This window comes from Augochlora pura, chromosome 2, assembly GCF_028453695.1.
Source record: "Augochlora pura isolate Apur16 chromosome 2, APUR_v2.2.1, whole genome shotgun sequence".
In the NCBI taxonomy this organism is placed as follows: Eukaryota; Metazoa; Arthropoda; class Insecta; order Hymenoptera; family Halictidae; genus Augochlora; species Augochlora pura.
In genome coordinates, this window is record NC_135773.1 from 8,189,660 (window position 1) to 8,211,612 (window position 21,953).

At 41.8% G+C, this 21,953-nt stretch overlaps 1 protein-coding gene across 1 annotated transcript in view; it reads left to right on the forward strand.

Annotated features, from left to right (window-relative positions):
• The first annotated feature begins 17,803 nt into the window (after window positions 1–17,803).
• The window catches only part of Gycbeta100b (guanylate cyclase soluble subunit beta-1-like), a 37,101-nt gene continuing 32,951 nt past the window's right edge, over window positions 17,804–21,953 (forward strand). The window contains exons 1-2 of the mRNA XM_078195983.1: window positions 17,804–17,859; window positions 18,284–18,357. Coding sequence (XP_078052109.1) covers window positions 17,857–17,859; window positions 18,284–18,357 — 77 coding nt within the window. The 5' untranslated portion in view covers window positions 17,804–17,856. The remainder of the gene's footprint in view (window positions 17,860–18,283; window positions 18,358–21,953) is intronic.

Genomic DNA, 21,953 nt, shown 5'->3' on the forward strand with positions numbered 1-21,953 from the left:
GAAGCGTGAGGAATTGCGAGAACATTTAAGATTAAATGCAGACCGGATAAGTGAAAAATCACGGTTTCCAGGTCATAGATCGAGAACCGTGTTCGTAACAATAACTTCAAATTCCAGTTAACTGCTAAGTTCGGGATCGAGCCAGCTCGATAAAGCTATCGCCGGCTAGCACCTGGTGCTGCTCGGTTCGATCGCCCGGGTCCCGGATACGTTCTTTTAGTTCCATTTCATTAATGGAATATATTAAAATATCCTGCGCTTATTCCTTTGCAATTCCAATGAAGAAGGTCAAGCTCGGCGGAGCATGAACGCAGAGGAACAGCCGGCCGGCCGGCCGAGCGCGCGCGCGCGCGCGCGCGTCCTTGCCGACTACCACGATCGTCGCGATAATTAACGTTACTTCTCATTAATTAACATCGAATTCCGAATCCCCGTCGTTCCGGTAACCGTGTCAAAGAGCGACGGTATGCAAATCTATATTTCCCGATTCGCGACGATGATGGAACCTCCCGACGGGCCGCGAATATTCGCCGAGACCGTGAACAGACGTGATCATGGACGTTTATAGAGAGCCACGACGTGGAATTCCTCCATTTGTATTTTACACGGTTTCATTTATTTTTATAGCAACGGAGGAGAGATTCTAATCGCCGGAATTCTCGCGTTTTCTAATTTTTATATTTGACAGACTATTATCTTCTATTGGACGGTGTATATAAATTAATTTTTATGTTGCAATCGATGGCGTAATTTATTAAGGACAGATATTTTTGTGTAACACGAGATCGTGCATAAAGTACAGTTTAATTATTGGGAACAATATATTTAGGAACGATATGTAAACTGAGCGAAGGTGTAAAATTAAATATTCTCAGAATTAATTAAATATAATATAAACTAACATTAACTTGACTCAGCGTAACTAAACAATTGAATGTAAACTTGGAAGCATAGTTTCTTACATTAAAGTTCGCATTTGCTATGTAATATTTAACGACTTTGATTAAACTTTAACTAAGTCGCATTATAAAATAATAAAGTATGAAACATTTCAAAATATTTTCGATTGCATTCCGAATAACGACGGCGCAGTTAAAGAGAGAGGAGGGGGGGGGGGGCGAGCGGCTAATTCGAAAGTCGGCGTACAATTGTAAGCAGCTTTCATTCTGAAGTTAACTTCGAACTAGTTCCGGGGGCTCGGCAACTAAAAGAACGAAGCTCGGCGATCGGTTTCGCGGAAACAGGTGCGGCCGGTCGGTCGCCTGAAACGTTAAACCGGCGGCCGATCGATCCACTTACACCGAACTTCAATCAAGGCGCGCATCTAATCGTTCCGTGGGCCGTATGAGCGGAGGGTTGGTGGGCGAAAGAATGAGGGAGGCAAAAAACGACAGCGGGAAAGAGAGACCGAGAGAGCGAGGGGAAAGATAGAGAGATAGAGAGAGAGAGAGACAGAGAGACTGAGAGACAGAGAGAGAGCGAGAGAGAGGGAGAGACAAAAAATAGAGCGATAGAGAGAGAGAGAGAGAAAAATAGAGAGATATATGGAGAGAAAATAGAGAGATAGAGAGAGCGAAAGAGCGAGAGAGAGAGCGAAAGAGCGAGAGAGAGACTGAGAGACTGAGAGAGAGCGAGAGACAGAGAGAGCGAGAAACAAAGAGAGCGAGAGGCAGAGAGAGCGAGAGAGAGGGAGAGACAAAAAATAGAGCGAGAGAGAGAGCGAGAAAATAGAGAGAGAGAGAATAGAGCGAGAGAGAGAGCGAGCCAAAAAATAGAGCGAGAGAGCGAGAGAGAGAGCAAGAGAGACAAAAATTAGTGCGAGAGAAAAAATAGAGAGAGACAGATAGAGCGAAAAAAGAGCGAGAAAGGGGCGGGAGAGAGAGAAGGCAACGGGGGCGCCCGATCGGGTCGGTCCGGCGACCGGCGAAAAAAAACCGCGAAAGTCGACATTAATCTTCGCCCTCCGACGAGATCATAGAAGAGGGAAATTGATGGTCGGCCTGGGATACCCTAACATGACCACGTTCCGTCCAATGAAGTGCCGTTTCATTATAAAAATTGACAAGGGACAGCCCTCCCCAACCCCATCTCTCTCTCTCTCTCTCTCTCTCTCTCTCTCTCTCTCTCTCGTAGTTCGGCCGCGTTATCACCGCGTGCGGAAATCGATGATGAGTAGCGGTGATTGAACCGCGGCCAATTTTGTTACTTTCAAGGCGTTCCGAGCGTGACAAATTTAGATGATGTCGCGTCGATGGACTTAAACGAATTTGTGTCTATGAGAGGGGAGCCCCGGCTAGTTTCTGACTGATCGCCGGAAATCGTCGATCTTTTAGTAATTGTTTCCAGATGTGGCCTTTTAAATGTTAATAATTTTTGGTCCGAATATTGATCATTTGGGAGTGGTAGGCTCGGATTTTGATTATTATTTAAAGCCTAGGAAAATGTTCGTATAAAGGAGAACTAGCCATGAGAGAATTTTATATTAATAAAACAATATTTTTCTAAACAAAATGTGTTGCTTCTAGCTTTAATATTAAGAGATATAAAATTCTGTTATTTAGACTAATCATCGCATTGACGTCGGATATATCCGACACTCGTCCATGAATGTAATCGTATGGATGTCGGATATATCCGGCGCTCGTAGCGAAAGGGTTAATGAAAGGGCCTACGGTTGAATTTTAACCCGTAGACCCAGTTTAATGGACCCAATCTCCTCAGCTGCAACTCGCAATAACGAGCAGCGGAGTCGGAACACCTTCGCCTGCATCGAACATCATTGTTTGCTCTGGATGGATCGAGCTCTGTAGTCTGTCTAAATATTGCATTTGTATAAATTAACGCCGTGCACACGTGTAATCTGCTGCGAGCTTTACACGCCGCATAGGGGATCGCGTTTCAATTTTCAACAAGAAATATTGGCGCTGTTTTGTTTGCTTTCGGCGGAGATGTTGTTGCATCTACATATATGCATGTATATGTATATGTATATTATAATAATATATGTACAAATGCAATAGCAGATTATGCATTATTCGGCGTAGTACTTGGCATTTGTTATCGATAATTCTATACAAAAAAAATCAATATCAATATCAATAACTAATTATAAAATTAGTTATTAATATTGTTAATATATATAATATATAGTTATTGATATTAGTTACTAATATTAATATTAAAATTGTAAAAGCACCTTGTAACTGCAAGGTGCTTTCTTCATTTTTCCCTGATATTTAAACTGTTATAACTTCCTAACAAATAATCACTGAGCAATAAACCTGCACTCGTATTAAAGCTCGAGATATCCCCCTTACAACGAGCCCTTAAAACTCGATGTCAGAATGTTCATAGTTTCTGGGTGAAATAAAAATTAGAAGCATGCTCCGTGATTCAGATATCTCCTTAATAGATCCAACGATATCAATGTGTATAAGTTAGCCGTTTGAGTAAGCCTCGGCAAATAAGCATAGATTGCACTGAGAACCGATCGAGACTACCGGAGACTGGTCGAGATAATTCCTCGATGTCGGACACTGCCGGATGTGCCCGTGAGTCACGTTAATACGCGTGTTATTGGATCAGTTCCACGAGCGCAAGGACGAGACCCGGAGGCATTCGGTGTGACGTCAGTCATTTCTGTGTTATGACCGGCAACGGCATTACGTCGTCGCCGTGGCCGCTGTACCCACGCATTTCTATGGCAAAAGGTGGGATCGAGGCAGGCGACGGCGGCGGTCCGGGCCACGGTGCTCTACCCGACCGGAGCGAGAATCATCGATATTCGACGCGTGACGGTATTTTTAATTAACTACGGAACGCTATTCATCATCGCTCCGCTCAACCCCCGAGGATCCGAATTACGCGCGGGCGAACCGGCGCGTCCTTCACTAATTAATTTCGATGGGAGCCAAGATGGCAGATAATTTTGTTTCGTACTTGACGCGAATCGATTAATGAGAACACCGTCGACGACTGGAGCAGCTAGCCCCCCCGAGCGACGGTACCACTCGACGCCAAGTCGAGCCGAACCGAGCACCGTCGCGTCGCGTCGCGGCTTTCCAATTTTCAGTTTACGTCGGATCGAAGATGCAAAGCAGTTGGCCACGATCCCGCGACGACACCATAATCTGTTTTCGCCGCGTGTTCGGCTTGTTGTAGCTTTCGCCTAACGGCCGATCGCGAACGTGGTCTCTGCCTGTTAACGTGCCGCGCGAGGAAGCGGTTCCTCGAAAATGGGATACCGCGCGATGGTATACATAGTTATACAAAATTATGGTGCTTGTGGGAAATAGGGGTTGTAAGGGGTTCCTTAGGCTATTTCGAGCAACTTTTTCCTTTGCCAGAATTTTCGCCGTGGCTTTGTTAACGAGATATTGAAGAAAAACGGTGGCCAATGAGGGACGAGCTCTGCTGGCGCAGTAGAGCTCGCTTACCATTGGTCAGCGTTTTTCTTTCATAACTTGTTAACTATACCATGGAGAAAAATTCTGTAAAGGAAAAAGTTGCTTTAAATGATCTCAGGAATCTTTTATTTTCGAAGGAACTATAATTTTGTAAAACTCTGTAGCGAAGTCATTTACAATTAGTAAATTGTTATTAACTCACAAAAATATTAATTCGACTAATTAGAGAGACATTTCTCTCTTGACGAGCCTTGGCAACTTAATGTTTGATTTATTGTTTGAATTATTTCCGACGGACCTTGCCTTATCCGATTATTAATTCTTTCTCTCGTTAAAAAATAATAATAAATATCAAAAAAAATAAAAACGCAACTCCATGAATATTTTCCAAGTTTTAACTGTTTTTTAAAGAGGGCATAATAAAGCTTCCTGAGAAATGGAAGGTGACGGTTCACATTTAACACGATAAATCAACCTTAAATAACAAATAAACACTCTAATAAACGCTTCGACAGTCGAGCGACAAAAGAGTACAATCACCGTGAGAACATCCCTGTCTGTCTACGAACTCTGTTGTCGGCCACCGCTGGTTTCGGCGATCTCTAGCTGGTCAAAGCGGTGGAACACATCGGCGAACTCGATGCGACCGCAGTGCGACACATCGTTGGAAGGAAGTTTATATCGACGACGTGACTGTGGCTTATTGTTTATTGAAAACAATTGAAAATAGTGGCACGAATACAGTCGCCGGATTGGTGGGAATCCACGGTCGCATTTATGGTCGATTCTACGTAATTTAGGCCGCATAAATCAGTGCCAGAGAAATTTGATTATTATTTAAAACAATGACTTCGCTCGTTCGATTTACGTCTAATTTTTTCCATATAAATTTTATATATACATTTTACAAATTTTATACAATTTTATATATACATTTTATACATACAATATATTTATACAATTTTATATATACAGTTTACATATACATTTATATAACAAACCAGAACGTATTAAATTCATGCTTTTCTGAAAATTTATCATTCAACATTTTTTTGTATTTATTCGGATGAGAAAAATAGAAATTATTATTTGCTGTATGATAGAGTGTAGTCTCGATTATCTGGATTGAAGTTACACTGGCAGATTTCATCTTCACTGATTCGCACGATAAATCATTTTCCATAGGGGTTCGTTTAAATTCAGCCGATTGCATGTGAAATCCATTTCGACAACAGAGAATTCGAATATCGGAGAGCGCACGACTCTTTTGTAAAGGGAAAATGAATATTGACTCTTCGGCACGTCTCTTGTCATAAAAATCATCGAGCGAAATGAAATGATTATGTGATGAGCGCCTCGGTGTTCTGTTCAAGAGCTAATTAATACGGCAGATACGGTAGTAAAACCGATTATTGTGAGATTTTCATATTATATTTCATTACATTATATTACATTTTACTACATTACATTACATATTATTATATTCGAATATTATATAGTGTATTCAAATATTAACGCAAATCAAAAATATTAAATATTTTAAGTAAAATATTATATTATATTACATATTATATTTAAATAGTATATTAAAATATTATATCATATTACATATGATATTCAAATATTATATTGTATTACATATTATATTCAAATCGCAGCAATTTATAAAAACATTTATAAAATAGTTCCATAACCTCTATAAAAAATATTTCGCAAACAAAACTCGACAATATATGATTCTGGACAATTTTTAATATAACATACTCTGAACTAATAAACATACTGTAAACTAATAAATTCGGGTAAGAAATACTAGAAAACCGACTCTAGAATATGGCGTCAACCAGATTGACCATAACCTAAACTCAAACGGAAAGAAGCTACAGTACGATCATATAACGCGTCGCAATGTTTTCTATTATGCATTTTTTTTTTATTTTTTGAGTAGTGTATCTGCAATTTTTTACAAAATAACAATAAGCAATATTTTCTAGCTAAATTTAAGATTTCGTAGCTAAAAGCAAGATTTTATAGCTAAAATTAAGATTTTGTAGCTAAAAGTAAGATTTTATAGCTCGCGCACCTGCATAACAGAATAATCCACGTGTCCTATACCGCGACGCGCGTCGGCCAGCGTCCGCGGAAAACGCGTGCGGAAAGTGCCGGGCAAATTTGCATACGTCCGGACGGAGTCCTCGATCCTGGAAGCGTCAACCGGCGCTTTTACACCATCGAAAGAAAATTCCTACGTAAATAAATCGGCCTCTGCCACCTCGCGGAGCGGAGAACCCGGCGGGGTTAGGGGTGGGGACGAGAGCGTACAACGCGGAGGAATCGGCGAGCGTCGCCGGCGCGGAACGAGCTTCACGCTTCCTTCAATATTTGCACATCGATGGTTTATGAGGGGGATAACACTTCGGGCTGCTTATCCCGGCTCCTTTTGTTTGACTTGTATCCGCGCACCGACGGCTCGAATTCAAACTGACTCGTAGAACCGGGCTTCTCGGGCTGCTTCGCCAACCCCTACCCTTCGCCCCCTCCCCATACCCCACTACCCTTCCCTTCTTTGGATCGGTATCGAGCACGTTCGCGGGGGGCGCGTTCTAAATAATTCCGTGAAAGTTCCGCTCGTGCGGCGATCGACGTCACGCAGAAGCCGATCTTCAAGAGAGAGAGAGAGAGAGAGAGAGAGAGAGAGAGAGAGAGACGAGGCAACGGCGATCGAGCTGAAAATGGGATGCTCAAACAACCCTTAACTTCCCGATTTGTCTGGATTCCGTGATAAATCCGCGGGACGTGGAATGATCCCCGCAGGATAAGCATGACCAATCAATGCGCCGCAGATTCGGACGGTGAAAGCCGAGGAAACACGAAATCGATGTTGTAGCGATGTAAAAAATAAGAAATTTATAGCTTTAATTTGGTTAAATATAATGGTTTAATTTTGGGGAATTTTTTGAGATTTTTGAGATTGAAGGAAACATGATAAAGAGATCAAAATTCTAGAGTCAATGTTTAATATAGCGATGTCATGGCAAAAGATAATTTTTAGTTATTTATAAAAGACAATATAATAATATATATTATGTTATATATGTAATGGTTTTAGGGTGGTGGTTATGTCAAAGATCGGTTGAAAGATCGGTGTTTTTATTCAAATTTAAACAAATTTATTTGTTTAAATTTGGTACTTTAATTTAAACAAATTCAAAATTAAACAAATATGTTTAAAATATTATCTCTCTTTAGAACGTCAGTAATTGTAATAAAATTGTAATAAAAGTGAAACTACCGATTTCGACTCTATGTTGAAAATACAGATCGTTGTACCCCAACACCGTTCAAAGATCCTGAAAATATTTCCGTGCATAGTGTGCGAGGGTTAGCGGCGCGCGTACCTCGTTATTTCGTCGTGAGGGATCGTCCCGGCGCCGGCGCCGGGACGAATTTACATTCTAAATTTACGGTATTCGAAGCCGCTCAATTAACGACGGGGCCCGAACTATTATCACCCGAGATTAACGCTTCGCCGTATCACGTGCTCCGGCGAGCCCGTAAGAGGACATTTCACGCCCATCAAACTTTAATCGAAGCTCATTCGACGATATGAAGACACACGTCCGGGGACTCTTGCCGAAGAACTTTTTGCGGCAATCAGGCCTTCCCCTATCATCCCCCCCCCCCCTCCCCACCCCGTCCTCCTCCCTCGCCTTTCGCCGCGCCATTAACCCGTATCACGGCGTATTAGTGGTTCGCCCCCTCTTGGTCAGTGGGGTTCTTTTTGCCCTGATCACCTGCGATTCTTCATCGGGCCGCGGACCTTCCCCTCCCCCTCTAGCCACTGGAAAACCATTTTATTGTTGTCGTTGCCCCTCGAGGTGTACCGATTAATATTTCTTTCGAAGTTACGAGACAAAATTAGAATCAATCCAACACTCATTTACCTCCGGCCACGTGTGCAACTGGCCCTCGGCTCGTAACGTCGTCGTTGATTATCGGCCCGGGGAACGCCGACCGCCCCTGAATCACCGGGCCGCCATTTAATCCCGTGGCGGCTTCGGCAGCTCCGCGTTTCGTTCCGACGGCGCACGGCCGATTGCTTCTTCCTTCTTCCAACGAAACGTTGACGGGGGAGTGGGGCCGGGACTCTCGTAAACCTGTCGCTCGTAAATGTTCCCGCAATTATATAACAGCCATTATTTTCATGCTTTTCGCGTGCAAACACTGGCCGAGGCGCCTGCCGATGAAACTGTGTCTTGGCTCATAACCGGGACAGCGATAGGGTTCATAAATCTAGCAGCCGCGCTGCAACGACTCTCGTACGTTACTTGTGCAGTGTCGCGACTCGTACCTCGGCGATGCTCTCGGGTCTATCTTAGTCGTGACGTCTCCTTTTCTTGACGCGGCACCCGATAAACGGTTTCTCATTTCCCTGGGCAATGCTGTTTGCTAAGATTTATACGGTTTCTAGCGTCTGCTGTTGGTATTTTGTAAAATAGATCGCAGTTCTGGTTGATTTTTATTTTGTTACGTTGTGTTAGACATTTCTTTGGATGTATTGATAAATTAGGGTAACTATAATTATAATTACAATTGTCTTTTGTAGGACATTCTTGACATTTTTGTTATTTTTATATAACGTTTTTGACATTCTTGTTATTTTTATATGACTTGTGATTTTTGAAGGTGAAAAAAAAAAATTGAAAAAGTTTCTTAAAATCACCTAAAAAACCCAATTCCCCAACTGTCTCTCAAAACACCCTGTGCAGTCGATAACTCTCACAACTCTGTCGCCATAGGCGAACGCGTAAACGTCGGAAACCTTCGTGCCGCCTCGTATCGCTTGGACGACAGCGACGACTTTTGGATAACAAGCTTTTTTTTCCCTCGGCGTAGAACCGAGCGGACATTGTAATTCATGGAGGAGCCGAGATCCGTGGATAAAACGTGAAGCGGGAGGACGGCCGGCGTGACCGAGACACCGCGGTGCCACGAAGATTGCCCGCTTTTAGTGTTTCTCCCGGCCATTTGTCACTTCCGTTTGGCTGTTCGATCCTACGACCAGTCGATCCGAGGTCGTATTTCTCGTTTCGACTTCGCGAATTCTACGACCGGAACGTCGGCCGACTCGTTTGCTTTATCGAATTAAGCGCGTTGCCGCGTTGCCACGGACTCGCGGCCTGGGACTTCGAACTTCCGGCGGGACGCGAATCTGTTCCCTGTCACAGCCCATTTTATTCCATCTCAAAATCGACCCGCCCTTACATGAAAACCTTATATTTTCTATTATACTTTGACTCGGTAATAGGCTAAATAGCCTGGCACGAAGAGCTAGCGCTTGCGCTCAGATACAAGCTCGTATAGAACATTAATATTATACTTTGACTAGGTTACGTAGATCCATAGGCATCTCGAAAATCAACTATCCAGTACTCCGCCGTTAATTCATTGACATCGTACGTCGCCGTGCGCGTGATAAAGTTGCAACGTCGACTATTTTTTTATTACGACTGAATTACGAGCAAGCGAGTTGCGCAGTTTTAATGACGGAAAGTTCGCGAACTTGGGGAAAGATGTCGCGAGGCAGGCGCACAAAGTTGTTAATTAATTTAGCAAAGATGTACTTTCCAGGAAGTTCAGGGAGGCTCTTTCTATGAACGGGGGAAGAAGTTGTGTCAAAATTTATATACCGGGTGGATGCCTTTGGTTTTGCGTTTCGGTAATATACCGTCAGAAATTGATAATTAACGTCGTGGATTTTAAGGATCGAAGTTCGCATCCTTGGTTATTGAAACTGCGAGGAGAGAGAGAGAGACTATAGTTCGGGTGCCGGTGGAATGCGAGGAGGTTAGAATGTCAAGGGTCCCAAGAACGTTGAAGTGGTGCGGCAACAAGGGTCTCGCGAATACCAAGGGCCGCGCCAAGGTTGCGTGGAATGCAAAGGGCCGCGATAATTATTGTTCGAGGAGCTTAGTTCCAAGGGCCTATAATTATGTAGACTGGTTAAATTATGCAGTTATGGTCGGAATATTCTAAACAATGAGAAATAGCGAAATACCAAAAATTGCAATCGATTTATGGTTCGAAGTAGATGATTATTCTATTTGTATCGATGTTTTATTGCTAGTTGATTAGTTGATGCTAACAAGCACTGAACGTCTTAAAGATGTCCATTTTACGTCTGTATTAAGTCTGTAAGTCTAAGACGTCTTTAATGTCGTATAACAGACGTTTTAAAGACCTCTTTGTGCTATCTAGGTTATGTCTGACGATTGATATAGTTATTTAATTTGTTTCTCATTTTTATTACTAGTTTTATACTTTAATAATATAGTTCCCTAATTATAGGGAATTTTCAAAACTCGCTCCTTCATGCAATATATATTCGTGCGTCTCTCATAAATGGTTTACAAACAACCTGCGAACTTCCTAAAGAAACGACTTAAAAACATCCATAAGACGTCTTTTATACAACCAAAGAACATTTAAAAATTGTGTAAAAGACGTCTTAATTCCCAACACAGATAATTTCTAAGCCATTTATAAACCATTCATAAAATATTCAAGATATCTTGATTTACGACAGAGGACATCTCTAAACCGTTCCTAGGTCGTTCATAAGACATTCGAGACGTCTTCAAGACCTCTTAAAACAGTCTTCGCGTTATCTACTTATAAACTGTTCGACTCGTAGGCGGAGCAAATACAATAATATTCCCGAGACCCATTTAAACGCGCGCGTTAAGCGATACGCCTGTTGTTTACGGGCCATTAAACATGCTTTTGCCACCGGAATGGCCGTTTACTCTCCGCGTATTCGTAATTAGCGTTCTCGAATTACAACCGGGAGTGTACAGAGCAACCCGCGGAATATAACTCTATAACCGAAACGGAGAGCCCGCCGAGTACACGTTAGCTGATAATTTCTGATCAAGTACCAATCCGCCGCAGCTACCCACCCAGGAAAGTGTTAACACGCGAGCGTAGACAATCCCGTGGAAATCCAAGTTGGTCCTTCAATTATTGACACGGAACGTCCCGGTACAATATCGCCCGCGGGCTTTATGCAGTTCCTACGACGGTTATTACATTTGTCCCGGGTGAAAGTGGCTATGGAACTCCATTTTCATGGGTGGGGGGGATGGGGTGCTCGGCGAGAACGCGTCGCGAAATTGGTAGAAACGAAGCGTTCCCTCGGATCGTCGATTACGTTTCCAACCAAGATCGCTCCCCCTCCACGATTTTCTCCGTCGCTCTGCCCTTTCGGCCTTTGATAATGGCGCCGAGCTCCGCTTCGCAATTCGCTGGCTGAGTCTTATACATATAGGGTGCTCCACGCAATTGTTACAATAGCTCCGTTATTATTGCATCCAGGAAAAAATGCCAAAGGAGAAAGATAAATGGTTCGAAGAACACTATATCTCTAGGCCTTTACATTTTTTTCAGATGCCGCAGTGCATTTGCAATTAACTATTGCATTATTTATTTAAATAGAAATGTATATTTTTTAAAAAAGAGATCGGTTCTTCTGTTTAGTCGACGTAAAAAATTATTAGGGCACCATGGCGAAAAAATCATTAGTTCTCGAGATATTTTATAAAATTGTCTTTTTTGAAGAAGATACTCAAACAGTTCATGACTATATTATATGCTCACTCTGTTATTTTCTATTTCCTTCTACCGGTTTTGGAACTTTTGGGTTTGGTAAATGCACCATAGTGTTGCAAACTGTTATTCAGTAATTTTTATAGTTTTTAGTATTTTTATTTTTATTATTTTCATCTTTATTTTTATTATTTTCATCTTTATTTTTATTATTTTCATCTGTATTTTTATTATTCTTATTTTTATTATATTATACGTTGTTCAATTTGAAAAACAATTGTCGCGATGGTGGTCAACAGTTTGACTATCTTTTTCCATAAAAATATTTTCTGAAAATATCTCCAGTTCTAATAATTTTTTTGCTATAGTATATTAATCTTTCTCCTTTGGCATTCCTTCATAAATGCAATAATAACGGAGTTACGACTTGTAACAATTGCTGTATACCGATATACCTGTTTATGATGGACCACTCTGTATACGATGGACCACCCTGTATACGATGGACCACCCTGTATATGATGGACCACACTGTATACCGTGTTGTTCCGGGCCGCGACACGCGGCGAATACGTCTCCGAAGTTCGTCGCGACAACTGCGAAGGTAAACATCTGCGGCCTGGGTGCCGTGTAGAAAAGTGTGTCGACTGTCGGGGTTGCAAGACCGGCGAGGAGGGGGAGGGGGGGTAATAGACGGAGGGATCAGAGACGCCGCGGCTGGGCGACCTAATCCGCGAGGACAACAAGGAAATTTCAGACGGGATTAAAGGAACTGGCGCGGAAAAGTTTCCCGCTCGAGGAGACGCGGGACGACCGAAAACCCCGGCGCCCAATTTCCCTGACGTCGCGACGCCGCGCCGCGCCGCGCTACGACGAAAGCCGCGCGAAGAAAAGAGGTCAGCTTTAAGAGGTTCGACCGTTCGCGAAATTACCGAAAATTTGCTCTTTCCGATCCGAATGAGCACTTTGGGGGGCTTATGGTGCTAAAGAACGAGGAAGGAGAAATTTGGTGAGGTTCTCTTAGGTTATGTGCGCGGTGGCATACTTTGGAAATGCTTCGCTGTAACGATGCAGAAAATTATTATTGTTGGAAATTATTATTATCGTGTGATAGAAATTATTATTATAAGTGGGTATATTATTTGGCTATTTTTATAAATTGTTGTTTTTGGTTAAAAGATTTATTGGTAATTATTAATGAAGTATGAGTGTTATAGATTTTATACAGTCGTGGCAAAGAAGGGTGGAAACTGTTGAAAGATAAAAGTAAACTGAAAACGTCAGTGACCTAATTAAAACTTATTAAATTCACTGAAGAAATCAATGTCCTCATTTTAAAAATTGTAATTATTAACAAACTACGAATCTTATATATTTTATACATCTATATCAAACGAGGTTAAAAACCAAACTTCGACCGTCAACGAGCTAATTAAACATTAAAATGATCAAAGAAAGAAACTTATCCCTGACTCGACGTTCTCGCAATATTATTACAACATTAATACAACCTATTTTGCAAAACCCCCCGCGGTCTAATTACAGATTCGGAAACGCTCTCATCCCTCTATGAACAAACTATTACAGCTCGGCTTGGACAAACGTGTAGACCGTGAAATAACAATGGCAGAGCACGGCCGAGTCCTTTCAAAAAGTTGCTTTATAAATAGCAGCTACGCTCCGCTGCGACACGCTCTTCAAAAAGACGACGAGTCCCGGCGAGTTTGACCGGGATTCCGTGGTTATCAAATATTTAGCGCCGCGGGCGATCGGCGCGTCGTCCGACGGGCTCGTTGAAATTTTCAAAATTCCGTGCCGCGCGGCGGAGGGTGAAAGAGGGGGGTGCACACATCGACGAAAGACGCGGGGAAACAGAAGCGCTTGTTCCGGAACGCCCTCGCGCTCCCGTGAAATTTTTATTCGCCCTAATGATCCTCGGGCGAGCTCTTCTTCTCCGTTCCGCGAGCGCCGAGCGCGGAGCCAGAAATCCGGCGATGCCTCTGAAAGGGAATTCAGGGGCTTTCTTAGCCCGCGCGGCGGCTGGCTGCTCGGAAGTCCGCTTCGACGGCGGCTGATTAAAGTGGCCCTGCCAATTAATTAAAAATTCTTTCTGGCCGGTTTCGCTTTGTAATTTATTTGTCGGTTCCCTCCTCTCCTCCCTTTTCCCTCTCTTCCCCACCGCCCTCTTCTCGCCTCTCCTCTCCTCTCGTACTCTCTCGGCTCCGGTTCCACGGTGGCTCGCAATTTATGACCGCGGAAGTTTCACTCGATTAATCATTACGAGCCCCTGTGCGAGGTGAAACGCGCAGGTTCCGATATCGATAGATTCGTTCGGGCACGGGGAGAAGCTACATTGTGTGCCGCCTGCGTGTGCAGCCCCGCTAATAATTTTCGATGCGCTGCCCTCCCTCTCACGGAGCAACGACGCCGTGCAACTTTATCGCGCGGCGGAGAGACGAGCGCTTTTAGCGAGGTTCCTCTGGTCTGAGTTTGAAGTTTTTGATGAAACGATTATTGTAGTTTTAAGGTATAATGTTTCGTGGCAATTTAGATCAATTATTGAGTCCACAATTTTTTAAGTAACAATTTTGTGGTATTTTGTAAGTACAAATAATCTTTGGTTATATATAATGGTGTTCCATGAGCCACTTAACGAGATTTATTAACGAGATAAATATGAATATTATTAAATTATTTCATACGAAAAGCAAATTTAATTCTTCCGTTATCAAAGTACAGAAACAAAAGATAAGTAAAGACAATACAAAAACCAGGAATTGTCTAGTCCTATTTAAAAAAGTATTAAAAACAAATAAATGCCAATTAACAAATCATGGAAGGAATCATAGTGCAAAGGGTTAAATATCTTCATTCTTTTTGAAGCAAAGGGCAAAGTTCAATATTTTAATGGCACATGATATTCATTCCTTTGATTAAAAATTCATTGACTACATTTATTTAAAATCTGGTAATTTAATGAACAGAGAAAATAAGCTTCAAAATATTTCAATTTAATGGAAAGGGAAAATAAGCTTCAAATTATTTCAGTAATAACACAATAATCAGTAATAATAATTTCAGTAATGGCTATCGAATTTCTGATTAAAAGGGGTTGTTTCTGTTTGAAAATGCACTGTGACGGATTTCTACTTTTTCAATCATTTTTAATATTTATTACATATATAAATTATGTCAATGAAATTTCTCACAGTTCGTAAATATTAGTTCAATTATTATTATTTTGTATCAACGAGTAATTCAGTCGATAATAAATCTTCTTAAAGAGAACCTAACCTATTATTACCAAACAGGGATAATTTATTTACTAACTCAATAATTTCATATGAAATATTTACGAATTATGTTAATAAAGTTTCTGACACCTTCTGAATACTAATTAAATTATTATTATTTTATTATTATCAACGAGTAAATCAGTTGATAATAAATCTTCTTAAAAAGAAGCTAACCTATTATTACCAACCAGGAATAATTTATTTACTAGTTTGATCATTTCATCCCCAATATCATATCAAATTAAATTATATGGTTCAAAGAGATATTTAAATCATATACTTTATTTATATATAGCAAACTATATCTAAGAAAATTAAGTCTCGTGACTCATATAACACTTCAACTTTCAACAATCTTCGTCAATATCCATAAAAATCATTTTTGTCCATATTACAATTTGAATAGCGTTACAGAGTCACCATTCGAGCGCAAAGGGTTAAGGTTGCTTAAAATCATTGTGACTGCGAGTCACGTAGCGCGACGCAGTCGAACGTAGTCCCAGATAGTTCCACATTCGCGAAAACGCTGACTCCGGCGCCGACCCTGTAACAGGACTAATGAAACCGTGGCGCAGGTGGTCCCCTAATTTCCGGTTTCTTCGTTCCGAAGTTCCGGCGACGACAATGCCTGGTCTCGAAAGTAGGCCCGCGCCAGCAGAAGGAGCTCCCACCAAGAAGCTCCCGTTGGCTGAAGCGCTACGAATTCCAGGCTTCGCCTCTAATTACAATTTAAGCCGGGCTTACTTACCAGACCCCATGTGTCCCCCGCAGTCGAGATTTCAGATGGCGGATATCGCCGCGGCCGAGCCGTCGCCTCGCGCTCCAGTTTCCGCGAAGTTCCTGCAAAATTGATCGGCGTTGCTGCCGACGCCGGCTGGCTACGGCGAAACCGTCGGCTACGGCGAGACCGTCGGCTACGGCGAGACCGTCGGCGTCGCGCTTCCGGTCGCGCCATCTTATTTCGCCGAAGGCCGAGCCGCCGAGATAAAAATCCCCCGAAGACTCCGCGATAGCATCGGGCCTCTATTCAGACCGCGGTAACAGGAAGCCCGGCATCCGGCTAAATGAGGCGTCCGTCCTCTGTCAAGACGAAACACTTTGTCAGGAGGGAGGGAGGGCTGAATCGAAATGGCGACCGAATCGAGGAAAAGACCGTCGCCGTGCCGTCGGCCGTAGAACGCGACGAGCCACTCGAATATTAGGACTCCGGATGAATGTCTGAAGGCGGGCGCTGCTTGTGGCAGCCTACTGCGAGAGCTTTCCTATCTTTATGTTCTTCTTTAGGGAGACCGGTGTACGGTAAAGATACCGTAGAAACTGTCTGGAGAATCTGGTTTGATAGCGACGGAGCGCGTGGATGTTCGAGCACCGGCTAGACTTCCGATTGCTCCTCGGGAGTTTAAGAGCCGACGAGAGATTCTCTTTGCTCCGGCTTCTATCGACGGGATTGTTGTGCGTGTTTTGGAGAGGCGCGGTGTTGCAAAAATTAAATTGAAAGTTAAAATTAAATTGGATTAAATTAAAACTTGAAATTAAATTGAATTGAAAGCTAAAATTAAATTAGATTATATTAAAACTTGAAATTAAATTGAATTAAAAGCTAAAATTAAATTAAATTGAACTAAAAGTTCAAATTAAACAAAATTGAATTAAAAGTTAAAATTAAATGAGATTGAATTAAAACTTAAACTTAAAATTAAATTAAATTAAATTTGAACTTAAAATTGAATTAAATTAAATTTTAAACCTAAAATTAAGTTTAATTAGATTAAAACTTAAAATTAAATTAAAACTTGATAATAAAATAAACTTAAATAAACTTAATAAAATTGCTAAAACAGAAAAGAAATCTTCGCCTAACTCGCATTTCTTAACCCATCTTAATCGACTTAAACAATATTTATTTAAAACAAATGATCCAGCGAAATTTGCACTGCAATGATCCTCGCATCTTAAAAGGCGAACTCCAATTTTACAAACACATACCTACAGAGAGAGCAACTTTCAAAAAGCGACCGAAGCTTTAGCTTGGCGCCACCCTTTCTTTTAAAATAACAATTTCAACAGCCCCGCTCACAGCGTCGTGGTTTCCCGCTCGAATTCCCGACTTCCTACATCTCCGTGCGCCACAAAAGAAGAAAGTTTCGCGATAAGGGTCGTAAAAGAATCTCCTAGCAAAAGACTGCCGGTGCTCGAACCGGCATAGAAGAAGCCGGGCGCAGCCGCGCGGATTCGTTAACGTTAGAAGAACACCGTAGGGCCGAGCGTGTTCATCCGCTGAGTGATATCGCTGTCGATTCCCGCAACGGGAAAATGGCATTAGACCGGATTGGCAGCGGAGAAGGGTGTAGGAGGAGGAGGAGGCGCGTGTCGACGGTCCCCGGCTAACAGGGTTGCATCTAGGTGGCGCAGCTGAGGGCGGAAAATCGATACGTATCGTCTCTGACGGAAGGCAGGCCGACTTTCCAGTACGCGGCTCGTGTGCACGAGGTAAACACGGCTCCTATGGAAATTTGAATGGGATAATACGCGGCGAACCTCTGGTCACCATGGTACGTTCTACGTGAGAGAGATACAGAGAGAGAGAGAGAGAGAGAGAGAGAGAGAGAGAGAGAGAGAGAGAGAGGAGAGAGCGAGGGCGGAACGCGCGCGGAAGACGACAGGACACGGGACAACGACAGCAAAGAGGAGCGGACGTCGTGACGAACCGGACGGAACTGGGACCTAACGTGAACGACAACGACGATGACGATGACAACGACGACAACGACGACAACGATAACGACGACAACGACGACGACGTCGACGACGTGACAGATCGCCGGTCGACGAGTCTTGTGCCGTTCGATTCTGTTTTCGGTTCAGGAACGTGACGGACACGGCCACGGCCGCGGCAACGCGATTTACGCGCGAGATCGATGTACGCCGTCGCTCCGTTTCACGATCGGATGTTGAATATTTTTCTCTTATGTGCAGTACGGTTTTGTGAATTACGCCCTCGAGCTGCTGGTCGTCGAGACATTTGGCAGCGAGTGGTGGGAGGCGATAAAGTAGGTAAAACGTGGACGCCAGCTGACCCTTCGACGAACCCTGATCTCGTATTGCAAGCTTCTTCGCAGCCGTTCAATTCTCGCGGCTATTTTAGTACTCGCAGTTAGTTACTTGTCGTAGCTATTTACTTGTCGCAGCTATTCGATTCTCGCAGTTGTTTACATCTCGCGGTTATTTACTTGTCATAGCTATTTACTTGTCGCAGCTATTCAATTCTCGCAGACATTTAGTACTCGCAGTTATTTACTTGACATAGCTATTTATTTACTTCTCGCAGCTATTCAATTTTCACGGCTATTTAATTGTCGCAACTATTTATTTCTTTCAGTTATTTATTTACCGCAGCTACTTATTTTTCGCGGCTATTTTCTGCTCTCAGCTATTTATTATTCTCAGCTATTCAATTCTCTCAGCTATTTACTTTCTGTCAGTTATTTATTATTCGCAGCTATTTACTTCTCTCAGCTATTCAATTCTCTCAACTATTTACTTATCGCAGTTATTTACTTGTCGTAACTATTTATTTACTGCTCGCAGCCATTCGATTCTCGCAGCTAGTCACTTGTCGCAGCTATTACTTCCCTTAGCTATTTACTTTTCGCAGCCGTTCAATTCTCACATCTATTTCATTCTCACAGCTATTTACTTCTGGCAACTATTTACTTGTCTCAGCTATTCAATTCTCACAGCTATTTACTTCGCTCAGCTATTTACTCCTCTCAGATATTTATTCCTCTCAGCTATTTACATTCCCTCAGCCATTCAATTCTTACCACTATTCAATTCTCCCAGCCAATCAATTCTCTCAACTATTAACTTCTCTCAGCCATTCAATTCTCCCAGCCATTCAATTCCCGTAGCTATTTACTCCTCTTACCCGCCTCACATGAGCTAAATGTTCACGTTTCGGGCCTCCAAAGCGGCCCCGGTACACGGCGCGCGCGAATCCGCTCGCGATCGCCGGGACGGGACGCTTCCCCAAGCCACGTGGTCCGTCCCCATGCTTCCCTTGCCTGGCTTAATTTCCCTGGCAGCGGCGACACCGCTTCACCGTGCCTCCTCCACGCATCCCTGACCCGGATCCCTGGCATTCTTCCGTGGAAATTTCGCCCGCCTCGACTGCCACACTTTTCCTCGCCCTTGCGATACGCTCCTGGAATTTATATTGAATTATATTGAACCGGGCAGCAGCTGACGCCGCAGCGGAATCATTGAATCTTTTATTTCGCTGATTTATTCACGCGTCGCGCAGCCCACGCACGGCTCTTCGCCGAACGCGCCAATCCCTGCGATTATTTTAGTTCTTAGTTAACAATGATCGCTTTACGCTTTTACTGTTAGTTAGATGTATATTTGTATGGAGTGCTGGTTAATTGTTTATTTATATAGACTGCTGGATAACTGTGTTAAATATTCTGTCTGAGCATTGCGTGAAAGTAGAGATTTCGCTGTTTGAAATTTACCCTTTGCACTCCAAGGCAACCACTGCAAATTGTTCTATCATGTCTCAAAATAATTTGTAAATTATTATAGTTAACAATGTTTAAGAAATTAGTAAAAATGTAACTGCAGTGCGATCACGTGACTCAATTTCATATTATTAAAATGCGATAAGTCATATGAAATGAAAATACCGTGGATCAGAGAAACTATGTTGGAATTCTAGGTAGTATGGCTTCGAGCGCAAAGGGTTAACACGGCTGTTGTAACATATTTTTATACTAACTCACAAGAGTTCAAAGTTCAAGAATTTTTTTCTTCCTTTATATAATATCAGTTCTTATGATTTTAAATTAATAACTTTGACATTTAATCTGCTGAATAACTGGATAATTAAAAATTATTGTAAAGTCACAGTGCTGCCAGGAATTTAACTCGTGAGATAGGAAGCTTATAATTTAAGCTTGGATTTTTTAGAATTTATAATTGGACAAGGAATTTATAATTGGGCAAAAAAATAATTAAGAACCTACGAGAGAATAATCTTGTTAATTGGAACGGACAGGTTGCGCAAGAAATCCCGGCAAAAATTGAGTTCCCCCAGACGTACGGGCACACAAACATTGACCCTCGAATCTAGATGAAGAATAAACGCGCGACAACGGATTTCAAAGTGTTCGATAACATGCCGAACGAAAATTGATAATTTGAATGGCAAACATGCCCGGAGGGGGCGCCGGGCTCCGGTGATTAGATTCGGGCGGGAATGGAGTTTCGGGGACGTGCGAAAGTGCCCGGAAAGATCTACAGTGTATCAAAATACTCGAAACTAATTATTTCGGGTGATCGAAACCGGGTTCTCCGCGTAGCAGCGCAAATACTGTTTAAAAGTTTACGTATTTCCTGACAGCGATTCTAATTTGATTAAATTATTACCTATTATCGAAATTTAAGTATTTAGCGTCGCTTTGGTCAGTCGGGAATTTTTTAGCAATTTTTATCTTTGTTGAAAACATTTTCTAATGAAGTTCTTTTCGTGGAAATATAAATGCGAGCTGTTTGAAAGATTATGTATTTTAAGGCAGCGATTATCATTTGATTAAATTATTATCTATTATCAAAATTGAAGCACTGCATATTACTTTATTGAGTCAGAAATTTTTTAGCAATTTTTATCTTTGTTAAAAATATTTTCTTATCGAGTTTTTCTCGTTGTAACATAAATGCGAGATATAATATTTAAAATTGTACGTATTTCAACACAGCGATTCTAATTTAATTAAATTATTATCTATTATCAAAATTGAAGCACTGCACATTACTTCGTTTAATCAGAAATCTGTCAGCAATTTTTACCCCCTTTAAAAACATTCTTTTACACATTGACAGTACGAGAAGAGCGCCAGGAAATTCACCGTCGTCGAACGCAGCCGGTACAACATCCTCGACGAAAGATTTATAAACAAAACAATCCGGCAGCCTTTAATCTTTTGTGAATATTTCATGAGAGTGCTTTTCCGGTTCGTCTGACAATTCGTTTGTTTCCCCCGTTGAACGCGTTAGCCGGCGATCCTTTGTGATAGCGGCGCGGTTATCATTCATCCTTGCGCGCGAAGCGGCCACTTTGGCCACTTCAATTTACAATTTTACGCGCTCCAACATTTTTTCATTTACCCGGTTTGTTAATCGAATTTATCGGACGCGTTTCCGTTGGCTTTCAGTGAACGTTCCTTTCATTATTGCAGATTTAAGGGGCGGTTTGAATTATTTAGACATAAGCGACCTTTAAAATGAAAAAGAGAAAGCGAGGACCCAGTTTCGAGTAAATCAGCGACGGTGTCACTTTGTCGTATTTCTATTAACCCTTTACTGGATGGAAATTAGTACTAATAAATTATTAAGTATGGTTGTTATTCTGTTCTTTAATTAATTTTATTCGTGTTATTAAATAGTTAAATATTAATACTAATATTATAGTATATGATATTAATACTAATATTATAGTATATGATATTAATACTAATATTATAGTATATGATATTAACACCCATATTATATTTATTACTTAAATACTTAAATATTAAGTATATGCAGGCACAGAATAAACGTTATTGTTCCGACTCTTTTAAAAAATTATACCAATTGAAAAATTCGT